The sequence below is a fragment of the Clinocottus analis genome, unplaced genomic scaffold, assembly GCF_023055335.1.
Source record: "Clinocottus analis isolate CAN_PGR_092001 unplaced genomic scaffold, fCliAna1.0.p SCAF_6, whole genome shotgun sequence".
Lineage (NCBI taxonomy): Eukaryota > Metazoa > Chordata > Actinopteri > Perciformes > Cottidae > Clinocottus > Clinocottus analis.
In genome coordinates, this window is record NW_027176218.1 from 10852798 (window position 1) to 10879893 (window position 27096).

At 40.5% G+C, this 27096-nt stretch overlaps 3 protein-coding genes across 4 annotated transcripts; all 3 read right to left on the minus strand.

Annotated features, from left to right (window-relative positions):
• Window positions 1-410: 410 nt before the first annotated feature.
• cfap161 (cilia and flagella associated protein 161) lies at window positions 411-4966 on the minus strand. Of its 2 annotated transcripts, XM_068603493.1 has the most exons (8): window positions 4798-4966; window positions 3083-3172; window positions 2754-2971; window positions 2569-2650; window positions 2051-2086; window positions 1381-1503; window positions 1189-1262; window positions 411-700 (listed from the first exon to the last, which is right to left on the minus strand). In XM_068603493.1, the coding sequence occupies exons 1-8, from the start codon at window positions 4867-4869 to the stop codon at window positions 514-516; spliced, it is 882 nt and encodes a 293-aa protein (XP_068459594.1). In that variant the 5' UTR covers window positions 4870-4966; the 3' UTR covers window positions 411-513. The 2 variants fall into 2 exon arrangements, with proteins under 2 accessions (XP_068459594.1, XP_068459596.1); XM_068603495.1 differs by lacking the exon at window positions 3083-3172.
• A 1857-nt stretch (window positions 4967-6823) lies between these two features.
• Window positions 6824-9855, minus strand: cers3b (ceramide synthase 3b). Its single transcript, XM_068603234.1, has 10 exons — window positions 9683-9855; window positions 9256-9373; window positions 8963-9081; window positions 8819-8876; window positions 8401-8451; window positions 8221-8313; window positions 7965-8093; window positions 7275-7381; window positions 7042-7195; window positions 6824-6943 (listed from the first exon to the last, which is right to left on the minus strand). The coding sequence occupies exons 1-10, from the start codon at window positions 9853-9855 to the stop codon at window positions 6824-6826; spliced, it is 1122 nt and encodes a 373-aa protein (XP_068459335.1).
• A 2976-nt stretch (window positions 9856-12831) lies between these two features.
• On the minus strand, window positions 12832-25758 carry ano2a (anoctamin 2a). The gene is made up of 28 exons (XM_068602744.1): window positions 25609-25758; window positions 25121-25426; window positions 24055-24150; window positions 23649-23821; window positions 23210-23264; window positions 23072-23123; window positions 22911-22966; window positions 22633-22680; window positions 22070-22134; window positions 21596-21730; window positions 21334-21494; window positions 20965-21047; window positions 20540-20551; window positions 19962-20036; window positions 19793-19849; window positions 19135-19209; window positions 18584-18785; window positions 18283-18394; window positions 18142-18199; window positions 17958-18058; window positions 17669-17832; window positions 17104-17256; window positions 16824-16876; window positions 14609-14787; window positions 14259-14364; window positions 13673-14170; window positions 13543-13621; window positions 12832-13445 (listed from the first exon to the last, which is right to left on the minus strand). The coding sequence occupies exons 1-28, from the start codon at window positions 25756-25758 to the stop codon at window positions 12832-12834; spliced, it is 3918 nt and encodes a 1305-aa protein (XP_068458845.1).
• Window positions 25759-27096: the final 1338 nt, after the last annotated feature.

Sequence of the window (27096 nt, forward strand, 5' to 3'; positions counted from 1 at the left end):
GATGAGTACTCTTAAGATGTTGTTTTTTTGTAAGTAATTGCACATTTCATCATTACAGAGCCTGTACTTTATAATACATTAGATTGGACGCTATTAGATACTACTTTACTGAAACGCCTCTCATATGAACTCAAGGCATGACATTTATACCTACAATGTCTCCAAAAAACATTCAAATGCATGTGAAATGGACCCAAATCATCCAACGGTCGAATATAACAATCCATTTCTTCTGCTACTGCCCAACCAAAACAATAGAGGTGTTGTTTGAGGAAACATATCAAATGTTTCTTTCCACAAAGCCTCCTGTCGGCTGGGCTGGCTAATGTGTCTCAAATGACCTTAACGTCCTGGTTGAAGTTCATCCTGGAATCTCTTTGAAAGAAGAAAGAAAATCATTGACCCAAACAAAACAAAAACAACCTTTATTTTAAAAGCGTTTAGCGATGTGTTATCGAACTGCCGTATTTGTACTTGTTACTGCAAGTTACTGTGAATTGTGTTACGATGGATTTAGATATCAGGGTTTGTCTGTGTGAGCTCCTCGTTGTCGGCCACTGACTGTGGGTGGGTGAGATTTACGAGTCCTTTCCCTGCAGAGTCAGAGGTGCACAGTATCCAGTGATTGTTGTCCTCCTCGGCTCTGTGCGAGTCCAGGAAGGTGTGAGCCGTCAGCTCATACTCTTTGTCATATGTGGTCCTGCAGAGACACAACTGTTACACACAAAGCAGGCATTGTGACATGACTTTTAACTGCCATATTGGAGGTCCTTTTCCTTTGAGTAGTTGTGAAAAGCTGACTGCAACTTGACCAGAGTGAATCTTTGTGCTGTGTTTTCGTTACAATTTGAGAGGACTGATTTTTTTTTATTAAGATATATCAAATATTTAGTTTGGATTAAGAAAGCGGATTTGTCTCGAGCTACAGTTTTTCATGTTATTGTAAAAACAAGAGGCCTAACCGGCTGTTTGCTTTTACCTACAGTCAGCTGACTATGCACGTTGCAATTTTCTTGCTCTGGTATCACTTTTTAGGATGTCACGTATTATTTAGATATTATTTCTGCCAATTCTTTAGTGGACCTCCAAATTGACATCAGACATCAAGTTGAAAGCCTTTCTATCGCATTTAACATTATCACATATAGTTTGGGTTACTTTAAGAATGAAAATGTAAAAATAAAATACCAAAGGATATGATTTCCCAGAACAGCAAGAGCCTGGTTTGTCTTGCAGTGTATGATCAGCACGTTCGCATTCGCCTGTAAAAAAACATTCACATACGGAAAGCTACAGTTTAGCTACAGACTTTACAAAATACAAAATACCAATGTTGAAACAGGTGTAATAGTTAACCATGTAGACTCGTTTAATACTTACTGGAACAGGCTGACCTTCATATTCAAGCCTCTCCTGGGGGTCAAAGTAGATGATCTTCCACCATGACATAAAAGAACTGATGTCATTCAAGTTTACTTCTTGTAGCCGGGACTTCTTTGCATGCTATAAATTAAGTCACAATAATATGAAACTGACATTAGAAGACAATCCAGTGAAAAAAAAAAAAAAAAACTGCTGCATTTTGCATTTTATGCACGTAAGCTTTTTACAACTCAGATTTCTTAAACTTCTCATCACAAATTCAAGATTCAAGATGTTTTCACTGTCATAAATGCACAGATAACAGACAGTTATTCTAAACAATGAAAGCTTATTTTACTCGGCCCTCCTAAGACAGAATTACGATAAACTTACGCTAGAAAATAAATAAATAAAAAATAAGGCACAAAATATAAAAGATATAACAGTATTGCACAAAAATATGACAATGGGATTGCTATGATAAATATGATAACATATGATAATAGTATTGCTATGATAAATAACATAAAATATGATAATAATAATACTAACAACAATAGTATTGCTCATTGTATTTTTATACACTATGCATTGCTACAACATCGCTACAATGTCCAAAGATAGTGGTTGTTCAGTGTAATGTACTCGATGGTCTTCAATAAATAATTCTTCTTAAAAATTGATTTACCTTTTGAAAACTTTTCATGTCACTTGTAAGGTAAAGCTGTGGAGGGAAAGGAAGAGAAATGTGTGAACACAAAGTTAGTTAGTTATTGTTTATTACTCTCGACAGACAGACAGAGAGGCATAATTTGTCGTTGCAATTTTTGTCTAAAAGTCGCTATGTAACATAACCATACCACCTTATTTACATGAGCACTCTATAGAAAACAAAAAAAGAGAACACATAATACAATAAACTAAATTATTAAAACATAGCCTCCAAGTTCAACAGAGATAAAGTTGATCCGCAATAACAGGTTTCATAATAATGGGCTATTTTCCTAAACTTTAAAAAGCTCCCCTCAGGGCAACAGAGGATGTTACACAACTGTTTTTAATGGCTGCGGAATACTTCTTGTGAGAGACAAACTCCATGTGTCAAATCACCGGGATGCCTCTTTCATATAGCTGCCAGTCTTTGTGTAAAATACTTAATTGCGTATGTGCATATGTTTGTGTGTGTATGAGTCTTAGTTCACTTACACCACTGGCAAAGCCACACGTTGTTTTCAGAGCAAAACTTTGCTCAAAATGCAGGGTCGACCCTTCAGGACTGCCATCAACACTGTCGTCACACAAGCAGCATTACAGGTTTACATCTGGGAGTGTTATTGCCATGAGTGTTGGGGCGTTTGTTGACACAGTTTTAAGTGTGTTGGTGCGTGTACCTGGTAATGATGAACGCTGTGCGGACGCAGGCCTGAATACCTCTTCCTGCACTGACTGAACATGGGGCTTGAATGCCAGGCGAAGGAATCATCCTTAAATCGTTGATGTCAGCGTTGATGCTCACTGCACTGCACTCCCTCTGTTCTCCTCCCGTGTTCACCAGCATCACAACATCCCCAAAGTGCACTTTTCCATCATTTGTCATAGTAAGATTCACCTACACACGTAAACAAACACCATTATAATTATCATTTTTATCGCCATGCCCGTCAGCATTGTTATATTATTGTTATTTATTGTGTTATTAATTTGCTTCATATATTTTTACCGGTCTCAAAATGTTCTCTCTGAGCAAGTCTACTTTCTGACTAACAAGCTCCCCCCTCTCTTTTTTCTCCAGATAGTCTTTTTCTGCTTCCTGGAAAAACATTAACACATACAATTACAGATGGCATATCAAGTGTCCCACCAAGAATAATAACACACTGGACCCCTGCTACACTTCATTCAGGGACTCCTATTGCTCTGTTCCACGAGCGGCTTTGGGACTCAGATGACTACGGTTCATCTTGTACTCACTAAAATCGGCTCAGCCGCTGGAAAAGACTGTGAATAAAAGCACTAAAGCTGCAGTTACAGGTCTGCTCTGACTGCACTGATTGTAGTGTCCTTGAGGCTGCAGCTACAGACATGGATGAATCAAATTATCTTACAATGTGTTTTGTAAGGAAATGTTGTGCCGACTTAAACGTCATACCAAGGAGGAGGCCTTCAGTAGTGGAGACAGACTACTGTAGAGCCAGGCCAGAAACACACTGACAAAGGAGATCAATGTAGCAAAGAGGAGCTACTCCGACCCTTCATCAGTATGGAAGAGCCTGAAAGGACTGAATGTGTTATACTGCAGCTCTTCGCCTGCTCTGACTACGGTATCAAACTATCTGGACCTGCTCACCCCTCCCACTGCACCTGCGTTTAGGTGATTTGAAGAGGATGTGTGTCAGCTCTTTCATAGACAGAAGAGAAGGATAAAGACAAGATAGCTTGTCTAGTTTTGCCTACTCGGCACACAGGTCAGCGGATGCTGCAGTTAACATGGGTCCAAACTATGTCATGCAGACAGGTCTCCTGACAAGCAATTATTGGTCTAACCCGCTTTTATGTCTTTTCTGTCCTTGTCCTCAGTTGTTAAGAGAAAAAAAGATCATCCTTTAGTCGTTCCAAAGTAGAGAAATTTGCTTTACAGCATGGTTGACAAAGTGTTATCTCTATTTCAGTGAGATATGCAAATTCTCTTGAATGTCAAATTCCTTCAATGTGCACGAAAACTCGGCCAATAAAGCTGCCTTTGATATTTGTTTCTATTCTCAATGAAGAGTTGGAACAAGCCAATAAAGAATATTTATGATACAGTCAGGCAGTTATAAAAAATAATATAAAAGGGGGTCACTGGATCATTAAAGGGATATTAAAAATATCATTGTATCATCATTAGGTCAAGTTTCAGGCATATTTCTTGTTCTAAGCCCCTTATATTGGCAGTATGATAAATGCAGTGTTCTTCCATCTTTGTTTGTTCTTTATGCCCCCAAGGTCTTATCTCTTACCCTGGGTATCTATTGTGTCTGTGTAATTAGAAACCTGCCATTTAACAACACAAACCAGACTAAAGGAATTGGTCAATTCCTCGTATTCCTCACGTGTTTTATGTTATGTATTATCAAGCCTTTTTATTTGTTTTTATATAAGAATTATTTAAGAACCAATGTGACGGAGGCTTGGCTTGACGGGACAAAAAGCATGTGACCATCCACAGTGTTGAGGGTGATTCCCCGGTTTCTATAAACTTGCATCCACACAAACACACGCGCGCGCACGCACGCACGCGCGCGTTACGACACACCAGGCGGCTACAAACAACGGCTGCACACGAAGGTAAAAAACTAGCCTTAATTAAACAACACCATGGCCCCGTGAGGACATGTTGTGTAACCAAACGAAGGCTTTTCCGGCTGAAAGTTGAGAGCTTTACTTTGAACAAACCTCTTCTAAGTACAGGTCCTCGTTCCAGTTTCCGATCCTCACGTTGGTGCGATATGTTTTCATATGAGCCATTTTGGTAATAAAGCTGGCAACTATTTGTACGCTAGCACGTTAACCTACTTTTGCTGTTTGGCGTGATGCATGTCGCATTGGCGTGGTGTGTATTGTGGTTTCGATGGTAACTGGTGACCAGTCGTCGTCGGTCAGTTCTCGTTTATTGTCGCGAGAGGGCGTGCTGGTACAGTAACTGATAGCCAGAGCTCCTTCTGTATCCTATGCGTACAGGACAAGCTCGTGAGAAAGTACTGACATATAACGTTTTAAAACATTAATACACAAACAGTAACTCTCAGTTCCAAAAACATTTCCTGTTGTGCTTTGGCTTTGCCTTGATCAAACAAGCGCATTCCCACATGTGGGATTATCCTGTCATTGCTGTGGAAATGTGTCATGTTGTTCTTGTGATAGAACTTGTATCGCTTAACCCTAATCATATGCAGACAAGGCCCAAGATACCGCCAAACTCAAATAATACATGTTATCTTATCATCTGGATTTCATATCTGACTTGCTATAAGATGTCACTATAAACTCACCCTCTTCCTTCTTTCATGGATACAAATTCCAAGGCTTGTACCTTGACCAGGATGCCTCTGCAGAAGGGGGCTGCGAGAGCATATATATATATTCTGTTAAACCTTCTCTTGGTTGGACCTCTGAACCATCTGTGAAAGCTCTGTCCATTCAGTTGAGTTATTCTAAAAGTCTGTTCAATAAATACTTAAAGACATTTGAGAGTTTCATCATCACGGTTATTTCTTACAAGGATGTCAAACATAATAATTTTGACGACGGGGATGGAGTTGTAATTCTGAGCACAGAAACTTAAAGAAGCCTGTAAACTCGCTGCCGGCAAAACCGTTGAAATGTCCACAAACTCTCGCTGGTGGCCTGTGGAAACACAGAAGTTTTCTGACATCATCTGGAAATGTCAGCACCTCTTAACACTGCCTTGTGGCCGACTTGCTAGAAGCCATACTGCTCCCTAAAACGTCTGTGTTATGAAATGTGATGCTCACACTGACGCTTCTGATCCCACTTCAACAGGAAATGCTGAAGCTGATCCTGCGGCTAAACGAGCAGCTGTTTCAGGTGACTCTCCCAACTCCCAACACATGGTATAGGTGTGCCGACAGAATTATCCCTCATTCATGATGTATGATGTAAAGTATGCAGACACCACTGCAGAGCAAAAGTGTTCAGTGTCAGCTGATGCAGTTTACAAAAAATGTATAGATGGGTCCAGACGATTGCCACATGCTCTCTTTCATTGCTTCGCTAAATTAGCTTCCAGCAGAGATAACTTGGCAAAAGGGGGATTGTATCATTTTATTGAAAATGTAGATCCACATTTTGTACAGTTTTTAGTGACTTTACACTAAAAGACCATCAAAATTCCAGTTTGCTAACATAGTGATAAGATTTGGAAGAGGATTAAATCAACATGTAACTGTAACTAGTCATGACATTCTTGATGTATCATCAAAGCAAATAAGAACAGCACTCAAATACAATTAGTATAAATATTTTAAAACGTTTTACACCTGTTTATACTATTAAAAATTATCATGAAAACAGAAAATGTATATAATTGTATAAAAAGTAGTATCTGTTCAATAAATACTTAAATACATTTGAGAGTTTCATCATCACGGTTATTTCTTACAAGGAGGTTGAAACCACAGACATTTTTGTCATTATCATTATACTTATCCTCAACAATATACAAAAATGCAACAAAAAAAAGTATGAAAGCAGTCTTCCTTCATTTTAATATAAGTATAAGTTGGTAAATGTTCTGAATTCAGTGAATTTCAAAAACATGCTTGTATAATCAATCACTGTTCCTTTGGAAATGACATATACTTCTGAATGAAATACTTCAAACAGATGCAACAGAGACTAAATGAGTTGAGGACCAAACACTCCTGCTGTCCGTTTTCCTGTTTCTGTCTGTCTGTGCGTGTCAGTGGCCATTGGCCCTGCCTCTGGCTCCAGAGCCATTTGTGTGACTCAGTTTGTGGGTTTTTTCTTTTGGTGAGTCACTGTCATCCTCCTCTTCATCACTCCTGTCGTCGCCTTCCAGCTACAGGATGAAGATGAGCCAGTGAAAACAAGTTGAAAATACTTCATGAATTTTATTCACATAAATTAATATAAACATAGAGACATATGTAAACACACCTTGCTGAAGATACATTTGTAAGCCATTCGTGATATGAGAACAGCCCAGTAGAGGTGGAGTATCTGAAGAACCAACAACATCCCATTGAAGAAATAGTAGCCGAAGAAGGGAGCAAACTCCTCCAGTGGGTACACCCATGTACAGTGGATCAGCCTGTAATAGATACGCAAACATGCTTTTAACACATTATTCCGAGATCATCATCACGCATCCGTTCATTTACCACACTTACCAGAATGGGAAAATGACAAGTCTTGTCAGCATGAAGAGAACCGTAAACACCACAAAAATGGCGTTAGCAGTCCGGTGCCACTTGGCATAGTTGAATACCTTTGCACCCTGTGAGATAAAAACAGAGAAAACAATCATGTTCACTTTTTTGTTTTAAAGGAATAGTCTGTCATAAAGTTGCCGCAGGCATATTTGCTAGTGAGTCACGTGATTGTTTCCATTTAAGAGGGGTATTTATTTTCATATGCTAATAAGGAGATTGACATAATACAATAAATACGTGTACAAATGTACAGTGTTACATTTCGGCAAAAACTGCAGTATGTTGATTAAAGTCATGTAGTATTGTTTTTCCAGCTAGTAATAGTGATGACATTTCAAAATTTGGACCGTAAGTCTCTGATAGGGAGCTGCTAGCATGAATATGAAAAAAAGAACATGTCAAGAAATGTACGCTGCGGCAGAGTTACCCCCTTAAAATTACTGCTATTCAAAGTCTAACCAATGTTCATGCAGCATGGTGGGTCATCACACCTGAGTCCGGTTTCATCTATATCTTGAGTGCAGGTTTTAGGCACTGCATCAAACTACCGACACAGCTACTGAAACACATTTATTCCCTTTGAAGCAAATTGTTGTGCTTTCTTTGAAGATGTACACATTCTGCACGGATGTAAAAACCAGCACTGACCTCTAGCAGGATGTCAGCAGAGTCATGAGCTGCCATCACAAGGGTTCCAACACGAATGTAGTTTGAAATCCAAGAGAAACTTAGAAGAGTCAGTGTGGCTATGTGATGAATCACCTGCTCTTTAAAGTCCTACACAAATACAGCAGTGTGCATATGACACAAACACTTTCAGAATGTAACGCATCCTTTGAAAATGAAAATGAAATACATGATTTGGTTTGAGTGCAGCACTTCACTTTGTTATCAACATACTCACCTTTCGTTTCACATCAGATGTGAGGCTGAGGAGCAGAGACAGGTAGAAGCCCATTTCCAAGAGGTAATAAAAGTACTGAGATGGCAGCATGGACTGCATGTACACATAGCACACACACTTAGATGTTGCATACTGTAATATTGTACAAGCCACCCTGATAGCAATGGCAACAACACTTACCTGTTTAGGGAAGCCTGCCCAAACCTCTTTCAGATTATAAAGCCAAGGTTTCTTCAACCAACAAAAACAGAGAGGGAAATACATGTGAGGGGGTGTGGATAGCCTTGAAACAGGGAATATGTTAGCCAACAAGCTAACATTCTCATGTATGTTTGTCTGCCAAGTCAACTGCCAGCGTGAGGGAATAACCAGCACAAAGAGATATGAGATAAGGAGACAAGGAGGTTCACAGACTGATCATTACGGTGAAATTCGAGTAATCCACACAACTAGAGGCAGAAAAACCAAATAAAGAGAAAGGGAACTGTCCAAAAGCCGAAAAGAAACAATTTGTGCATTGTAAATAGTGTACTGTCACCAGAGATAAATCCTGTAATATAATAGTGGTAAAACATACAAATGAGCCAAGGCTACTTACATCATGGAGAGCTAGGAGTCCGCAGACAAACGCAAAAAAATAAAACACACATCTCCAACTGTTGACAGACAAGGACAATCATTTTACACATTTTAAACATAGACACTTGTTCGTAAGTCTGTGCACTATAAGTCAAATCCAAACCTGGCCTCATTGAACCTCTTGCGAAGCCCCGGGCGCTCCTGGTTCCTCCTTCTCTTGAACCAGACTTCAACTCTCCTTTCCGACCAGCTGGTTTTCTTACACAGAGACCTCACATCAACCTGAGACACGCAAGAAACAATCCACTTGTTACCCTCTTTCTACGCTTCCAAACTTTACTCTCTGAGGATGTTTGTTTCCTCACCAAGAGAACAATTGAATTGTTGTTAATACCACACAAAATCATGTCAGCAACTGTATGTGTGACTGGTGATTAGCATTACTTTTTAATATACCTGCGATGGAGCTCGTGTATGGCTGCAGAAGTAGTTTTCTAGGATGGGGTTTGGCTCTGCTGTCAAACGTATACTGTCCCTGATTTCCCAAAGATTAGCCAGTGGTGTGGCCAGGTACCTGCAATTGCACACAAGCAACTTTACAGTAAATGTGTGCCCGTATATCAATGGCCAAAGTGCAAAACCTCCTATCTGAAAAATTATCCAGGAAAAGTTGGGAAAAAAACTCCTATCTTTTATGTATTTAGTATCTTTAACAAATAGCATTCTGCAAGAAACCAAGTTTTTTAGATAGGAGGTTTTGCTCTTCCGCCATCGATATCATCCTGTATTGTCTGGACTTTAGATTTCCATATGCAGCATTCCTCCACAGCACTTGTGAAACACAATTCCAGTATTCTGAAACAAGATGATTGCATATTCTCGCCTCTCAAACAGGTATCTGATGAGGAGAAGGCAGAGCGCGCAGGGCAGAGCAGCGCGAAGGTGAGAGGCTTTAGCATAGACGCGACCTTCACTGTCCTCCAGATCAGACCAGGAGACGTTTGCTGGCAGCCACAGACGCTCCCACCACAGCCACTCACTGACTGTCTGCCTCATGCTTCTGGAAAACAAAGAGTACACTCTATATGTACTATAAATTGTACAGCAATGATTCAAATATTGTTTCATATTCAGGTTTTAAAATCATGTTACCTAAATGCGATATTTTGAAAATAAAAAAAGTAATTTTGTCATACATTTTTTTCCATTTACCTACAACATTTGTTTTGATTGCCAACGTTTAAGACTGGATTAAATATAGCACATAGTCAACCGGCCAAAATAGTGTGCATTCTTGTTAACTGCATAGCAGCCAAATCAGTAAAAAAAAATAAAAAAAACTGGTCACAAGCTGGTGCTGAAACACTGGTCCACGTGGATTCGCAACCCAAAATGCATCACTTTTTCATCTCGAATCCACAGTGCCAATTTTCAGCGATGGCCACTTCTGCTCTGTTACACACTTCCTCTGAGGACATGCAGTAACAAAGGGAGTTAATAAATTGGAGATGAAGACACTATACATCCAAGGGCAAGATGTCATGGTCCCTGCTGTGCTCCTCTCCCCTTCTGTTATCCTGCCTGTTTTCCCTCTGTTTTCCTGTTGCTCCCAGTTTGCCCTGTGTGGGTGTGTCTGTCTGGGCGTGGCCTTCCCTTTCTGCTGCCAATTTACCAACACACCTGCAACCCGTTTCCCCCATCAGCCTCACAGTATATTACCCCAGTTCTCTCTCCACTCGTCGCCAGATCGTCAGTCCACACACCCGGAATGGTTGCCACGGCCTCTTTGGACTTCAGTATTTTCTTGTGCGTAACTTGTGCGTTCCCATCCTCTCAGCTCCCTGGAACTCTCTGGAAGAACTGCCCAGCCTTCCCCCAACCAACCCCCAACCAACAGAGGATGCCAGCAAGATTCCTCCTTCCTTCTGGCTTGAAAATAAACATCATTGTGTATCACTCCTGCTACTTGTGTTTGCTTTTGGGTCCAGCCTTGCATCAACATGACACAAGGAAGATAAAGAAGGGTGAGGAGCAATTCAAAGGAGGAAAGATTAGAAAATGAGTAAAGTCCTTTCTTTGGACTCTGCCCATAACAGTGTAGATAAAACATGTTATTCAGTCACAAAACTACCTTGGGATCCACTGTTACTTATATTAGTATCCTTGAAAGTTCATGTTAGTTGATAAGTCAGCATCAGAAAAGGAGCAAATGCCTGCAGTTGAAGTAAAATATTTTTACGTGCAGAGGAATTGAATATTATGTCCTTTGTAGCATGTTAACAGAATACATCCATCAAAGTGTGCACATGCCCATGTACACACACTGAAACACACACTCTCATTGAGTTTGCCCACTATGAGACTGACAGAGACCTGCTATGGGAAGCCAGTCTGTTACTTATAGTTACTGCACTTCATATAATCCACATCAGATAGCAGCCCTGTATAGATTATAGATTATGTTCACTCTCTAAAGTGGAGCCATTCGTCAAAACATAAAAAAGGGCAAATATTTTCTCACAAGCTAATGCTTTCCTTCTGTACAATACACCTCATGGTGTGAGGCTCCAGGGAGCATTTTGATTGTTTGAGCATGCGTGTGGTCGCTCACCTGGATAGAAACAATGGTCTCTTTCACTCCCACTCTGTCTGCTCTTGCGATCGCACCCTTGAAGTTGCAGCAAGTAAAGTCATGTAGAGTAAGCTCATCGCTGGACACCTCTAACTTGCTCTTGTAGCCTATTTGTGTTTGCGGTTGTAAATGTTAAGCTGCAGCAGTCTTTTAAGTGTGGGATGGATACCCTCACCTGCCAGAATTCCCTTGGAATGCTTGGAAGCCTCCACAAAGGGCCCATTCAGTGGTGGAGCAGGGGAGGCGGAGCCAGTGCAAGTTATGGAGAGAGGACACAAGGAAACGTTTACGCACAAAGAGCGAGCGAGTGGAACACCACTCTGTATAAATAGCTACCTGGGACAAACATATCAATGAACTATTACATTGAACTATTTTCCCTGCTCCGGTTCTATGGGGAAATATTTTTGATCAATTACCGCAGATTGTTTTTTCCAGCATTTTGCAGGAGAACACTGAAAATGGGATACAAAAGTAAAGCGACACACCACTGAGCATACATATCAAAATGCAGAGCAGCACACTACACACCAGAGGGGGGCAACAGAGACAACACAATAGACTGTCATTGTCTCCAATTTAGGATTTACTTGTGATGTGATGAATAGTGTGTTGCTGTTAGTCTCGTATTAACTTTATTCAGCTTGCAATCTCATTTATATTCCCTGAATATGGCTTAATTCTCCTGCAAAAAAATATCATACTTCCAGGTTTGCCTTTGCTGTCAGTATTCAAAGTGATTAAGTCCATAATGCAACATGACAATCTTTGACATTGAGATTTCAGAGAGAAAAGCAGATATCATATGTCCTTTTTTATTATAATTTCACATTTTTATATATCAAAAACATCTAAAAATAAACAGTAGAGCTACAAGCATAAGTGTTGTTACTAGCTGTTACTAGTCCTTATTTCTCTGACCTACAAGGCAGCACTGCTGCATGTGTGTGAATGATAAACAGAGGAGCAGTGGCTATTAAGCTGTAAAAACAAACCATCAAAAAAAAAAAGAATAATAATAATACAAAATATGGAAATAGAAGAGGTTGAAGTTCAATTGGTTTAGTTTTTGAGCATGATAGGAATAGCCTCACAGTCTTTCTCCAAATTGTCAAGTAGTCTCCTTGTCAGGGTCAGCCCTAAACCACTGAGTGGTATAAACAGCTCCATGAACATTAAGAGGATCAAAAGGACATTCAGTTTGATCTGGATGGTCTCTTGTCAGACCCCAGGTATTATGTATGCAAATACGGAGGACAGACGGAGGTGTCCAGGCACAGACGGGAGAAGCTAATCTGGATAGTCCTCCCCCTCCCTTTGCCACAATGTGTCCCTTTCCCTTGTCTTCCAGCTCTCCTCATACTGGCGTGTTGCTTTTCAGTTCACTGGGGAAAAGGGGGTTACAGCTTTGTAAAGCTGGTGGAATGACTAGGCTTAGTGGAGAGCTCCTCTGGACCAGGGACTCTTTGTCGGGGAGGCAGGGTGGAGCACCGGGCTTTGCCCCTGGAGCGTGGCTGTTGAGGCGGAGGGCCTTTCAGCGCGAATAGTTCACTGGGGGTTGTGGGCTGCTGGGCTGATGGGGACTCTGTGGGATGCAGAGATGATGGTGACACAGGGGTGTGTGGGGGAGGGAGCGGAATGGATGAGGCTGACAAAGAAGAGCCCAGAGGAACCAGGGGAATAAGTGTGGCCGTCTGCTGGAACCTCGTGAGGCTGGTAGAGTGGCTTGGACGTGGCAGACTGTAGCAAGCCTCAGCCCCTTTGTGGCGGGAAGGCAGGGTGGAACAGCGGGCCTTTCCCCTTGAGCCTTGCTCTCTGGGAGGAGGAGCAATTAGTGAGAAGAGACTAGTCCCACTGTCCGATGTCATTTCTGCCCCGGAGACCTTCAGACTATGAGATGAGCCTTTTGTAGATGATGGGTGTGACAGAGGCTCCTGGTCTTTCTGGCATTCCTGTTGGAACTCTGAGCGGGGAAACTCTGTATCTCTCGTTGGGCTCGATGAGAGTTCTTCATCTACGTGAGAAGAAATGAAAAAAAGAAAAATGAATCTCTAGACACAAACAAGACCAACAAAAGTAGACAACAGACACATAAGTTTTTCTCTTCTCACCTAACAGGCCCAGCTCGCTCATGAGTTTGTCCAGATCGACAGTAAAATCCTCCTTCTCAACTGCTTTATCGTCAACTTCCTCTTCTTTTCTTTGATCTACTTCCTCTTCTTCTTCTTTTCTTCGATCTACTTCCTCTTCTTCTTTTCTTTGATCTACTTCCTCTTTTTCTTCTCCTCCTTCTTGCCCATTATCTCCCTTTCCATCTTCTTTATTTCCTTTTTCATCTTTTTCAATTTCTCCCCCTTCCACCTCTCCACCCTCATCTTGTCCCTCTCCTCCTGGCTTTTCTTGTCCGTTTTCTTCAACTTCTTCAAATGACTTCCCAACCTCTGGATCACTGTAACTGGTCCTCCTCGGTTCATCCATATTGATCTCCACCCTTTCCTCAGCCACTCGTTGCTCCTCTATTTCTTCCGGGGGTTCCTCCACCACAATCTCTATGTTGGCGCTAAAGCAGGGGATGGAACGTTTTGAGGGGTGGGATTTGGCACGTGCTTCTTGATCTTGGTCTTGATTCAACAGAAACTCCATTAGCATCATGTTCTCTTTCTTCAGCTGTTCCCGTAGAGATCGCGGTACGTCTGGTATCATCCAGGCCACCAACATGCTGAGGAACATGGCGAAGTTCTGAAGAGGAAAATAAATGTTTCACTATGAGATCTCTGACCTTAGACAGACATTAGCATAAGCACAATTGTAAATAGTATATCCATACCTGGAAGAATATGACGAAGGCTAATTTTGCAGCCAGGACCGACCAGTACTGTTTAGAGAAGGTGTAGGCATCTGGGTCCCAAGGTGGGTCTCTGTAGTCCTTATACCTGAAAAACAGAAACAGAGTATTTGCAAGGAGGAATCTAGACTAACATGAATAAACACAACAAGATACACATCTAATAATTCTTAGAGAGATTTGCCTCAGTAAAGTTCCTGCATAAACACCACATTTTACAGTTTCAGATAACTCCAGTTAAGTTTAGGATTCAGTAAGTAAGCGTTAAATTGCTGGGATTAAGGATTTAAAGGGGAATCCAGGTGGGTGAGGGTTAAATGAGTCACTCTGACCTGCACAAAGAGACTCCGGTGATGAGGGTGGTGGTGGGCGCACTGCCAAGTGGGAAGTTGCTGACATTAAAGTAGGACAGTGAGTGCTCTGTGTATCCGTTCATGGTGCCATTTACACTGTACATGTACTGGTAAACCATGCGCGGAACAAACTCTGACGTGAAGGAGATGACAAACGCCTGGGAAGACAAACAAGGAGAGGAAATAACAACACTGTATTATAAAACATGATTGTGTACCAGTTAGTTACTGCTGGCACATTGACACGTCGTCAGCTATATTCCACTATATAGATTAAAACTTTACTCATATTACTATTATGACATCAATAGTATTATCTACCTCCAACAACTCAATACAAATTAATGTTTCGTAAATATATATGTATTACTTTTGTACTACTCTCTCTAACCAAAAAACTGACATTGTACACACAATTATTAAGGCAGACTCAGACATAGACCTAAAGGTACCCTGTGACATATTTGAAAAATGTGTAGTGATATAGAGTAATGTTTTCACCAGCCGTGACCTACAACGCTGGTATTTGTTTCATCTTGTAAGTTTGTGTGTTTGTCATTGTGGGGAAATGTGGTCCTGGAGAAACCTACTGGAGCGAGAACTACCTGTACAAAATGCAGTCACGAATCTGAGCAGATGTGTAGATGAAATCTAAATAGAGGTTTGAGTGTAAATATAGACTTGGTCCAGGCGAGGACACTGGACGTAAGCAGACATTTTGTTATGTTAACAGCCTCAGGGAATGTGATAAAAAACTGAGTCCTCAGAATCAAATCAAACATAGTTTATAAAACTACAGTTAATTCAAATGAATAAGCGTTCAGATTGGCAAAGTCAGGAATGAAAGTCAGCATGATTGTGTGCGCTGTGGGGGTGTTTAAGGCACAAATCCAAACAACGATGTCTTCGGCAGCAATGTGGCGAGATAATGAGCACCTGCAGCTTTCATAGCCTGAAAGGCCCAGGTGGGTTTAATCAAGCTGACGACCCTCTCAAGCCAGCCGCCTGCTAGGCCCCGTTTACACGAGGGGAAAACGCATATATATATATATATATATATATATATATATATATATATATATATATATATATATATATATATATATATGCATGCGGTTTGGCCTTTCATTTACACGAAAACGGAGATTTTATTACGGAAAACGATCATTTCTAAAAACTCCGGCCAAAGCGGAGATCTATGATGCATCACGTCATATATGAGTGTCCTCTGTTTACAGTTTGCTTACTGATCACGGCGCTCCGTGGCGTATTTATGCGGGTTCATGTAAACAGAAACTTTTTGGAAAACGATTGTGTGTGTACGACGTTATTTTTGAAAACGGAGGGGCAGAAACATTCGTTTCCGTAAATACCCGGCTACGTGTAAATGCGGACAGTGGGAGGGGCATCTCAATAGTTTCAAAAGTGCAGGGGAAATTGACTGTTAATGTGAAATTGACAGTAAGCTGTTCCAGTGAGCCAGCCTGCGCCATGACAGGAGCTCTCCTAAGTGGATTGACGCCATCATTAATGTTATTAAATACACCTGTGCCATTCCTCTAGTTCAGACAAGTCTAACGTTTCTGCTGTGATAAAGGTGTATTTCCCCCTCCCCTTCACAGATGGTCTCCCCTTATGTGATCTGATACAAATTGCTGCCATTGGTTTTCTGCTACTCCAGTGATAGAGAGGTGGCTCAGATAATGTGTAAAGTAGTGTCGCACCAACAAAGGCGAAATAGAAGAACACTGCCAGTTAGAAACCATGAATGTAAATCATTCAAGCAAATTGTTCCAAAAACTTCTATGGAAAGGTTCTACGAGGGGGGAAATGCATTCAAGGTGTTTGTTAGATCTCAACAATACACACAAAGTGTTTTGGTAAGAAACGGAAAGAAAAGAATGTAAACATAATTCAGCTTGTTTACACAAACGCACATGGTGAGGATACACTGGCAGTTTAAAAAGTAACTGTGTTGGAATGAAAATAAAAAGATAAAAAAAAACATGATTGAAAACTGAATAAAATATTGTTTCCCCAGGTCTCAAAGCTTTGGCAACAGAAAACACTTTTCATCTGTAACATCAAACTCACAGAGAAGGATATGTAAATTGATGTGCACTTTAGAAGGACACTGCCAGAGGTCAAAGGTTACGGGTAGAGTATATATATACTCAATCGCTCACACACTTACATTGGTAATGACAGAAAACTTGCTGATTCCACAGAGAATGTTGTACCAAATCCCTGGACAAAGCATGTGCATGAAAAGAGACAGAGAGGGAAAGGGAAGTGTGTGTGTGTGTGTGTGTGTATTTGTGTAAAATTGACAGACGGACATGGAGACAAAGAGACAAACACGAAGGAACAGGGTGGAGGAAAGGAAAAAAAAGTGATTAAAAGTTCCAGGAGAGCTTGATTCACATTCACACAGAGACTGACAGAGTGGACACACTCTCATATGTTATCTGTACCTATGTCTTTACACCTCACAGCATCAGGCCGCCGGATCTCAGTCACAAATTTTGCAGCATCGAGGCGAATCTCAATGACGTTGTTGAGCAAAGCAAACGCTGGCGCCAACGGGAAGGAGGCGACGAACAGAGACACGAACCCATACTGGATTACTGTAAATATATAGACACACACAAACTTTAATAATGATATAATGTGTTTGCACTAGTGGGGGACTTAGTGAATAAAAGAGGCTGGCTACATCCACACTAACAGTAAACTGTTAAACCACTGGTAGATCTGTCTATTTGTTTTCTTCCGGTAAAGGGTCACGTGATCATAGAAGGACACGTCGTGACTGCCAATCAAGTAGCAAACGTGGCTGTCTTCGTCATCATTTCTAAACTAATCCATTTACGCCCGTCCACAGGAGGACGTACCTCCAGAGTTTTCAAACTTATCCTTCCTCAATTTTTGGTGCTCTAAAACTCCGGCGCAGTGTGGACACTCACTGTAAACGTAGCAAAATATATGTGTTTTAAAATAAAAACGTAGTAGTGTAGACATCGCATAAAACAGACTCACTCATCTCCATGTACTCCGGGGTCACGCCTTCAAAGGGTTCAAGAGCAAAATCTTTGTCAAATTGTTGCTTTGGTCTCTTTTCTTCACCATCATTCTCCTCTTTTTCTGCTGTTCTTTTCTTTCCTTTTTCTTCCTGTATTGTTCTGTACATCTTTTTCAGCTTGCTGCAAACAAACAAAAAAGAAACAAAGGATGGAGTCAGAGCAAAGACTGGCAATGTGGTAAATGTTTTGTGAAAAGTCTGTGTTTGCAGAAGTAAACAATATATATACAGTATATGGATACATACGGTATGAGAACCTCAAACACATTGTTTTGGATGAGCTGCTTTCCGAGCATAATCATGCTGAGCTGGATGCACAACTCGATGAGGCAGCCTGGTGGAGCGCACTGTGGAGAACAACACACATGTACTCCAGTCATGGGTGTACATTCCTGCATATATAACCACTATTGTGTGTAACTGAGCATACCTCCTCCATGCGGTAGTCTCCAAAGACGTAAACATAATCGCCAGGCCGCCCACCAAACCTGAAAGAAGAGAGGACTAAGTCACATGATAAGAAGTAAAGAAAGACACTGGAGGGAAGTGAGACTTTAAAAGAGACACACACCTGCCCTTGAAGAAGGCCACATAGAAAATAGGTGCAAAGGCGTTCATTGACTTGAGGAAGAAAGATTTAAAGATCAGCTTCTCTTCAAACTCTTCCTTTGTCTTTGGAAGTTCTGTCAGGAAAGAAAGACAACAAACGTAAACACATCATGAGAAGCAGACCAGCTCATAATAGTATGTTATACTTTGCTTCCTAAATCAGTAACATGGCCTTTCATGCTCTACCAACATGTTGCCACATTCTGTCTCCAGTGGAACACAAGTTGTCTAACAATGTGAGTCCTTATCATTAAAGACTATACCCAGTTCAGTCAGCCACACAGCGATCGCTCCATAGACCTCCTCCAGCACCAAAACGACCAGCATGTTCAGGATGATGCCGGTAGTGGTGACGGTCATCCTCACGCTGGCCTTGGCTTCAGGATCGGGGTTCATGGACCAAACGCTTAACATGCAGATGCGATAAACTGCCACCCCAAACACAGCTGAGAAGGTTACGAAGATCTGAACACGCACAAGATAATAACAAGTTAGATGACTCTCGTGGTGATGATTTTTTTTTTGCTTTTTTTAATAATAAGTCTTTATGATGATTTTATGTTTTTAGTCATTAGTTTATAATATAAATATTGTTTTATTTTCTTGTTTGTCTCTATTTTATTGGAAGAAAGGTTTTATCTCTCAGTTAATTTTTTCCAATTTTATATTTTCTTTAATATTGTCTGGAATTATTTCTTACAATAAAAACATGAATTCTAGTTGTACATTTCTGTTCAATGCTTGGCATGTTCATAAACAATTACAGAATTTAGAGTGACATTAAACAGACATTAAAAGAGTTTGAATGCTTTACCAGGAGTAGTAAGGTGGACACATTGATGAGATAACCTGACAGGTGATCCTCAATGTCCAGGGACTCTGGTTCTCCCTGTCGAGAAAAATATGCGTATTATATGAGCACACACACACATACACACACACACACGCACGCACACACACACACACACACACACACACACACACACACACACACACCCACACACACACACACACACACACACACGCACAAGTGTATCACTTAATGAGCACGTGTTCTGCACATTATTACGTTATATTTTCTGTCTGGCAGTTGCATGTTTGCCATCGGAAAGGACAGCAATCCCCTCCCCTTGTTCCTCTCCCTCCTCCCTTTCCTCTCTTCCATCAGTAATCTGGGCTAATCTCAGGAAGGTAAGCAGCTTTGGACTCAACCATCTACTGCAGGTGAAGGGGTTTCATTTTTGTGCACCAAAATAAACTCATACAGACAGAGGTAGTATGCAATACATTTTTCTATGTCTAAAAAACTTACACAGTCTGTAATATTTGATGTATAGATGAAGTTGTTTACCTCCACTGTGTGTTAAATAACAGAATAAGTGAGCTCTATGATATTATTCGCTATAAAGCAAGTGTAAATCACTTCAGAATAACAGCCCTAGTGATGTCCTATCAAAGCAGTGCAGCGATACCTGTGAGGACAGCATCTGGTCTGTTTCTTTATCCACACAATCCTCAGCTTGAGTCAACTGCAACCGAGGGAGAAACAGCTGTCAGTCAAAACCTGTCAATTTCAACCATTTCTGTGTCACAAGTCATACAATTGTATCTGAACCACACAAACACACTCAGACACAATACCTTCTTCTTAGACTTTGCTTTTATCTTAGCTTTCTTCTCCTGTAGGACTTCTTCATATTCAGGCCTCAGCTCCTCCTGTAGCACACATGTACAAGTTTAAAAACATGCACATGCTAAAATAAGGGAACACATCTGGTAAGAAACAAATCCTTAATATCACAACTTCACAGTATGGTGGCTCCGTGCAGTCACCAGTTAAAGCTACACATTGTACTGTGCCAAATCAATCTAAAGCTACAAACTCACTCAACACAGCTATATTCAGAGATGGAGTATGGCTGTTCTATCATATTTGCAGTTTTAGGTTCAAGATAGCTTCAAGCGTTTTCTGTGACTTAACAATATGTGTTAAGTGACGGATTTTGATTCTATTTTTTTTCCAAACACACACAAAAGCGTCGTTGATTACAATTTCTTCAGTAGAAAACTTCCTTCTATATTTTTGGGGATTATGGATTTGTGTTATCTGATTTTCAACTGTTTATAAAGATACAAACAATAGCCAATATATTTTTATAAATTATATTATAACACCGCTTCTTAAACCAGATTGTAGGTACTTTAAGAAACTTCCTCACCTGGACTCGCTCCTTCAAGCAGCAGCAGACAGACAAAGAGAGAGAGAGAGAGAGAGAGAGAGAGAGAGAGTTCATGTTGTGACCCTGCTGTGTCATCATCAAGGGCACTGCTTTAAGAACAGACCAATCCTATTACTACAGGTAAAGGGTTAATGCATTGGTGGCCATGTGTATATGTGTATGTGTGTGTCAGGGGGCGGGCACTGTTCTGACACAAATAATAATATGCAAGGCAAAACACAACTGTTGTCATGATTGACCTGGACCAAGAGGTTAACACTCTCACTCTGACTGACTTGAACTTTAACAAACAGAAAGAGTCCTACTTATAATGACAAAGCAGGTGAAGGCTGGACTGTGCCTTGTCTAAATTAATCTGTGTGTGTTTGTGTCTCTGGACAGTATTCTTGAATCTATTTTGTTACCTCCTCATCCTCCAAGCTCGTCAGGTCCCACATATGTTTCAGACACATCTGTCGCCTTTTCCAGTGCTCAAGGAAACAGGCAGCTACAAGACGATACACAGAAAGAATATCAACACATTCAGAAAAGCATAAAAAACACACACAACATTGCAGAAACATACAGACATGAGCCACCTCGAAGTTGATATTAACATACAAGGTAGCTGCATGATGTTGATTTCTACCTATAAATACAGTGATGAGAACAAGTGATTCTCATAGTGTCCAATCATACTCTCGCTGTCACTCCTCCTGTCAGTGTCTAGGAGCGTTCTGCTCAAATAAACTTGGCGTAATGATCAGGCATGTGTATGTAGGATGTTTAGTTACCCCACAGAGACATGAAAATGGCGAAGAAGACAGTGGCTCCATTGTCAAAGAGGTATGAGGCTCGGGCCAGTGAGCACACCGTACTCAGACGCCAGTAGTCACATACTCCATCACACAGTGGACACATGGTGATGTTCAGGTTGTCATCACATGCCTCCTGGCTGAACAACACAAAGAAAATAATATAAACACATGCATACTGACAATATAATGTACTTTTGCATATGCATACACAAGCATGAAGAGTGTTTTATCTGCTTACCTTGGCACATTGGTATCCACAGTGAATATGCCGTACAGGAAGACAATGATGCCCAGGACAGAGGGAGGGATGAGGAGCTGAGTGTAAACACCCAGCCAGGCAAAATACAACCCAATCTGCTCTCCAAAGTACTTCCTGATGAAATAAAACCATATCAACTAACTTCCTGGGTCTGAAGGTTTACATATTTATACTTTTGCCCCTCTAATGACAGGGCTTACGGTCTAATTATGAACAATATCTTCACGGCTATAGAGACAATCATTTGATTGAAGTTGACAGCATTCATTGAAATAAACGAGTACAAAATACAAAGAATAAACACGTAATACAAAAAAAAAATCACAGACAAAAAATGCAAACATCATTTCTGCAGTGTTCATAACATTATTGACCTAAAATCAGGACAAACTTAATCATTGTTTAGCCCTACTCATTCATCAATAAACGTATCCAGTATATTTTTCTTAGTACCTGATCAGGTCCACAGGCTGGTATTTATGCATGACTCCATAGTTAGCCCATTCTTCATGAAGGAGCTGAAGGAAATCCGAGCACATTGACATGAGAGAAAAACAGTTAATGACAGTTAATAATCAATTATTTATTTTTTGGCTGATATCAATTTTCACCAGATCTACAATTACATTTAATTAGGTCTGATGACAAAGTCTCCCTTCACTTCGACAGATTATACTTCTCAAGAAACATTAATCCAGCTCAAACTACAGTGTCACGTTCAGATTGCTCTGTTTTCATGTCTAAAGTGTTTGTGTGGGAGGTCTGACAAGTCTGAAGCTCAACAGTGATGTCACTGATTTAAATCCAAAGACACAACATACTGAAGAGACAATGTTTGTCGACTGATGTTGGCCCTATTTAGCAAGATCATAAGTTGTCATGGTTAAATTAGGACACAGATCTGTTACTGCCTCAAGAAGAGTGGCTGGCCTCACATCCAATGACTCCACTCATAATAGTAGCGGGGTAGTTTGAAAACACTTTGTCAAAGACCCATTTGAGGCCACTCATCTCACCTGTCTGTCATTTCGCTGATCTTTCCGTCCTCTTCTTGTGAACGACCCCTAAAGAAAGAATATATAGAATCTTTACATAGAGAAGCACTGCCTTTCAGATCAGGATTGGGAACAGTATTTTTCTATTAAGATTGTTCATATCCTCCATTTTTCCCCTATTTGTATAAACGTCCATCCTGCATGACACAACAAAGTCCTCTATGTAGTCCTTCATGTAAGTTGTAGCACACACATATGTTCACATTGTCCAGTGGAAGTGCTTCTTTTGTTATACTCACATCATGCAGAGGGAAGGCAGAGTCGTAGACACCCCGAGCCAATAATGAGTTGATGCCTTATGACACAAAGAGGAAGAGCGACAGTGTCATAGAGACGTTCAGTTTTGTGAGTGAAAGCATAAACAGGCAGCATGAAAACTGATTGACATGTTAGTCCTTACCAGTGGTTTGGCAAGTTTGTCTGCAGGTAGTACGTGAAATAATCTCAGCGACCTAAACACAAATAAAGCAAAGTCTAAATACATACACAGTATATTCCTCTTAATATATAATACACATATATTTGTTTCTGGACTCACTATTCTGCTGCGTGTTGCATTATCAAATAAAGTTTCTGTTGACTTGATGTCGTACCTGCAAGAAAGGACAATAACCGTTCAATATTAGCAATAGACCTGTTCACCAAATGTGTGGATCGTAGTGGGCTCACTGTTAGCTCTTTTACATTTGACCATGAAAGTGTTTTTTGTTTGTGTGTTAGTTAAATCAAATACTTTGGTCAACTTAAGAAAGGCACAACTATTACAGCAAAAATTCAATTTACGTGAAAGCTCCACCTTGTTATGATGAAAGCACACAGCCTGCAGGTGATTTAGATATCAGGGTGTTATCTACATCACTGACCGCATCCAAGGGCAACTCCTGAAGTGGGTTAGTTTTTTGATACCACTCTACTACATGTGTGCATGTGTGTATGTATGCATGTGTCCACGTGAGCATGACAGTCCAGGTACTCACAGGTGGAGCTTGTCTCTGATGAAAGGGTGTTTGAGGGTTTTGAAGTGGACGCGTGTCTGTGAATCTCTGTGAATGTCAAAGTTGGGGACGTCTGGTTGAAACGGTATGTTGACTTTGCCCATTATGGAATCCCACATTCCAGCAATGCCCATCCGTTTCCGCAATTCACACTTCTGCTCGATGAAAACATGCATGGATTAAGTACTCTGCCACACTATGTTGTATTTACTACACTACACATATCTGTTACTATTCTTGTCATGTCATGTCACAGCTTTCTGACATGCAACTTTAGTCCAGTCTTTATATAGGATTGTCATGTGCATCCAAATTATTATGCAAATATAAAAACATGTATTGTATATTATAGAATATTAAAGACCATTGTGTCTAAATGGCTGCTCACCTTTTTCACAGCAACTTTGATCTTCTGAAGCTCGGCTTCTCGGCTCAGTATTGGCCATGGGATATGCAGCCGAATGAACCCCAGGCCATTTGCCCTCTGCAAATAAACACACACAATAACACACAGATTAAAATTATATTTTAACATCAACAACTGTGCATGTCAAATTTTATTTCAATTACAGGCCTATATGGACAGATTTGTTGTCTGACTTCATCACTTCCTAAACCTGTAAGTATGCTACTTTATGTTCTAGTTAGGATGCTCGGTATGAAATTCTATTATTCAAAGCCCAGCACCTCCCAAACCTCCAGAATATAGAAAATGAGGGCAGATAATTTTGGGATAGGTACCTGAAAGCCACCATAATGTAGCCAGTTTTGATCATGTGAACAGGTGACTAACTTATTACCGAGCTTCTTCTGGACTGAATTATTAATTATTAAGCTTCCCATTGAAATTGCTGTAACAATTGCTGTAATGACCAGATACAACTACACAGGTTAAAACAACTCCTGCTACACCTCTAATGTCTAATGTGGTGGTAGCATTAAAATATAATTCTGCAATAGTGTCAAACTACTCTAAATCTGATCAGAAATGATCAAACTGATAAAGTTAAAGAAAAATACTTATTATACAATATAATATAATTATTTTCACAGTTTGGTTGCAAAGTGAGACAATACAAAAATAAACTGCACTTTTATAAGGAAAACTCTCATGTTTTAGGCCACACAAAATAACACAACTGAGTCTATACATATCAGCAACGCTAAATATGAACATGTTTCCTTCACTGTTCTTTCCTCAAAACGTTAGCCTAATCATATTTTACCACACACAGACACACATACTGATACAATCTACGGTGTACAGTGACTGTGCCCCTTCTTCCAATTCAATTAAAATGTACCAATCTCCCCTAATGTGCATTCATGTGTCAGCACACACACCTCCGAGTGGTGGATCACTCTCTGTTATAATACACTACAATCTGGCCCATAAATGTCTATAGGAGTGTACAGCAGATGAAAAAGTAATCATGGTGAAAGCAGATACACACCTCTTTATCACGCTGTAGCTGTAGCCCAGCATCCAGTAAACCCGCCTCAAACTCCTCCCTCATTAGAGCCTTTTCCTGCTCAGACAGCTTTGACTCCTCCACATCTCCTGGTGGTGCACCTGCCTCCCCAGACTCTGCTTCCGTTTCCCATCGGCTCGATATCGGAAATGGTATACTCCCATTGGATGTAATGGAAAGGCGTGCCTTGGACCCCCGCCTTTTTTTGTATTTGTAGCAAAGGATGTAGTCCACTTTTCTCTTCCCGTCATCAAAAAAAAGCCCAGGGCCTAGGTCGATGCCAGACTCCTACACAATTGCGCAAAAAGCACACACAGGTAATTAATGAGGTCAGGAATGACTGTTACAAGAAGAGAAATGAGGGAGTCATGTTAGAGCAGGACAATGCTCCATGTGTCGGCTCAGGGAGGGGAAACCTGAGCCGACACATGGAGCAGGATGTTAAAGCTTCAGGACGTGAGGAGACGTACCGGAAGAGGGGGCTCGTCATTGTCAGGAGGGGTGATGGGACCTCCGTTGGCAGCATCCAGCCCAAGCCCGGACAGCGATCGGGCCAATGACACAAGCTTCACTGAGTGAAAAGACGACGACGACTCACTCATTTCTGTGGTGACAGGCATACGCTCTTTTCCGTTTCATCACTGTTGGTATATGAAAAGGAAAACAGATTTCAGTATTCAGAAGTTGGCATGACCCACCAGCTCAGGCTGCAAATTAAGATAAAAGGCTTTATTAATAACTGACGAAATATTCTTTCTCGTAGCGTCATAATATTTGAGAACATTGGTTGCTCATGTTTTTTGACCCTTTAATAGTGAAGTCTTCATGTGACTATCGTCACTGATTGTGTGTGTCTACCACTTCTTAGAGGGATTTTTTCACCAATTTAAAAATGCTAAATGTGAACTCATCCAACAATTCTCAAGGAATAAAGTAACATAGAAGTTTGTTAATGGCACTTAGGAAAAAAAGTGTTCAATTCATTCCTCTTTTTTTCATATTACTAATTCCCCCACTAACATATTACTTTTCCCAACTATGACTTATTTGCTCATATGTCTGTTTTCCAGTGGGAAAATGTGCTTCCATTTGTTTAAACCACTATTTTAGCCAATATGAACAGGATTTATTTCATTTTGAGGGATCGATCATGGCATGGTGGTAGTTATCCATCGCTAGATATATAGAGTCAGCTAAAATATTACACTGAGATATATTTGACATTGATTTTACTTTCAAATAATTGTTTGGAATATCACACACATGTTAGTTGTTTTATACTGAGAGAGTGAGCCAAAGTTAAGCTGTCTCATCTCTTTTTCACCCAATTGAAGATGTAGGCTCAGATTAAGCTCACAGTTCAATCCAAGCGGCACAGTTTACAATCTGTTGGGGTAATTTGGTCACTGGGCTCATTCTCCGGAGATAAAGCAGGATGTGTTTCGAGGAAACCGAGTAGATAGGTTCACACTAACAGAAGCTTCAATACGCTGACTTAAAATAGTGTTTGAAGTGCAAACAATAGCTAATACTGGTGCAAATTTAGTTTCACAATGCTTCCTAAAGCTCAGAAATAAAAAAAAAGAGAAGAATATGCATAGTTTTGATAATTTTAAGTTAATTACAATACGATAGGTTGATGCCCTACCTGTGTCTTTTCTGTCCATACATGTGACAACAGCACTTGAACATGTTTCACAGTGCTTGCAAGACATTTATTTGATGTGCGAGAGCATTGTGGCATTTTTTAAATTAAGTTTCAAAGGTCTGTCCCTTAATTCCACATCAAATGTGCTTCCTTACAAATGAGACACCTCTTTCACATCGTGATCATCTCATGTTTGTCACAAGATGAATCTAGCAGTGACACTGACATTGTTGCTTTGGATTTCACACCTCTCATGTTTGACTGTTCATGCTTTATGAAACTCAATTCTTTGACGTATAAAAATGTCAAG

Bases quoted from the DNA above. Each gene is read 5' to 3' on its own strand.
- cers3b (XM_068603234.1), bottom strand. From the start codon at position 9,855: ATGAGGCAGACAGTCAGTGAGTGGCTGTGGTGGGAGCGTCTGTGGCTG. The intron at 9,374-9,682 runs GCGAGAATATGC...GTGCAATTGCAG, and splicing joins ATCAGATACCTGTTTGAGAG to GTACCTGGCCACACCACTGG. The intron at 8,094-8,220 runs GTGAGTATGTTG...GTATTTGTGTAG, and splicing joins CATCTGATGTGAAACGAAAG to GACTTTAAAGAGCAGGTGAT.
- ano2a (XM_068602744.1), bottom strand. From the start codon at position 25,758: ATGCCTGTCACCACAGAAATGAGTGAGTCGTCGTCGTCTTTTCACTCA. The intron at 14,171-14,258 runs GTATGGATATAC...TTTCCTCTTCAG, and splicing joins CCTTCGTCATATTCTTCCAG to AACTTCGCCATGTTCCTCAG. The intron at 13,622-13,672 runs GTAGATCGAAGA...AGAAAAGAAGAG, and splicing joins AAAGAAAAGAAGAAGAGGAA to GAAGTTGACGATAAAGCAGT.
- cfap161 (XM_068603493.1), bottom strand. From the start codon at position 4,869: ATGGCTCATATGAAAACATATCGCACCAACGTGAGGATCGGAAACTGG. The intron at 2,972-3,082 runs GTAAAAATATAT...TTACGTGTGTAG, and splicing joins GAGAGAACATTTTGAGACCG to GTGAATCTTACTATGACAAA. The intron at 1,263-1,380 runs GTAAGTATTAAA...GTTTTTTTACAG, and splicing joins ATGAAGGTCAGCCTGTTCCA to GCGAATGCGAACGTGCTGAT.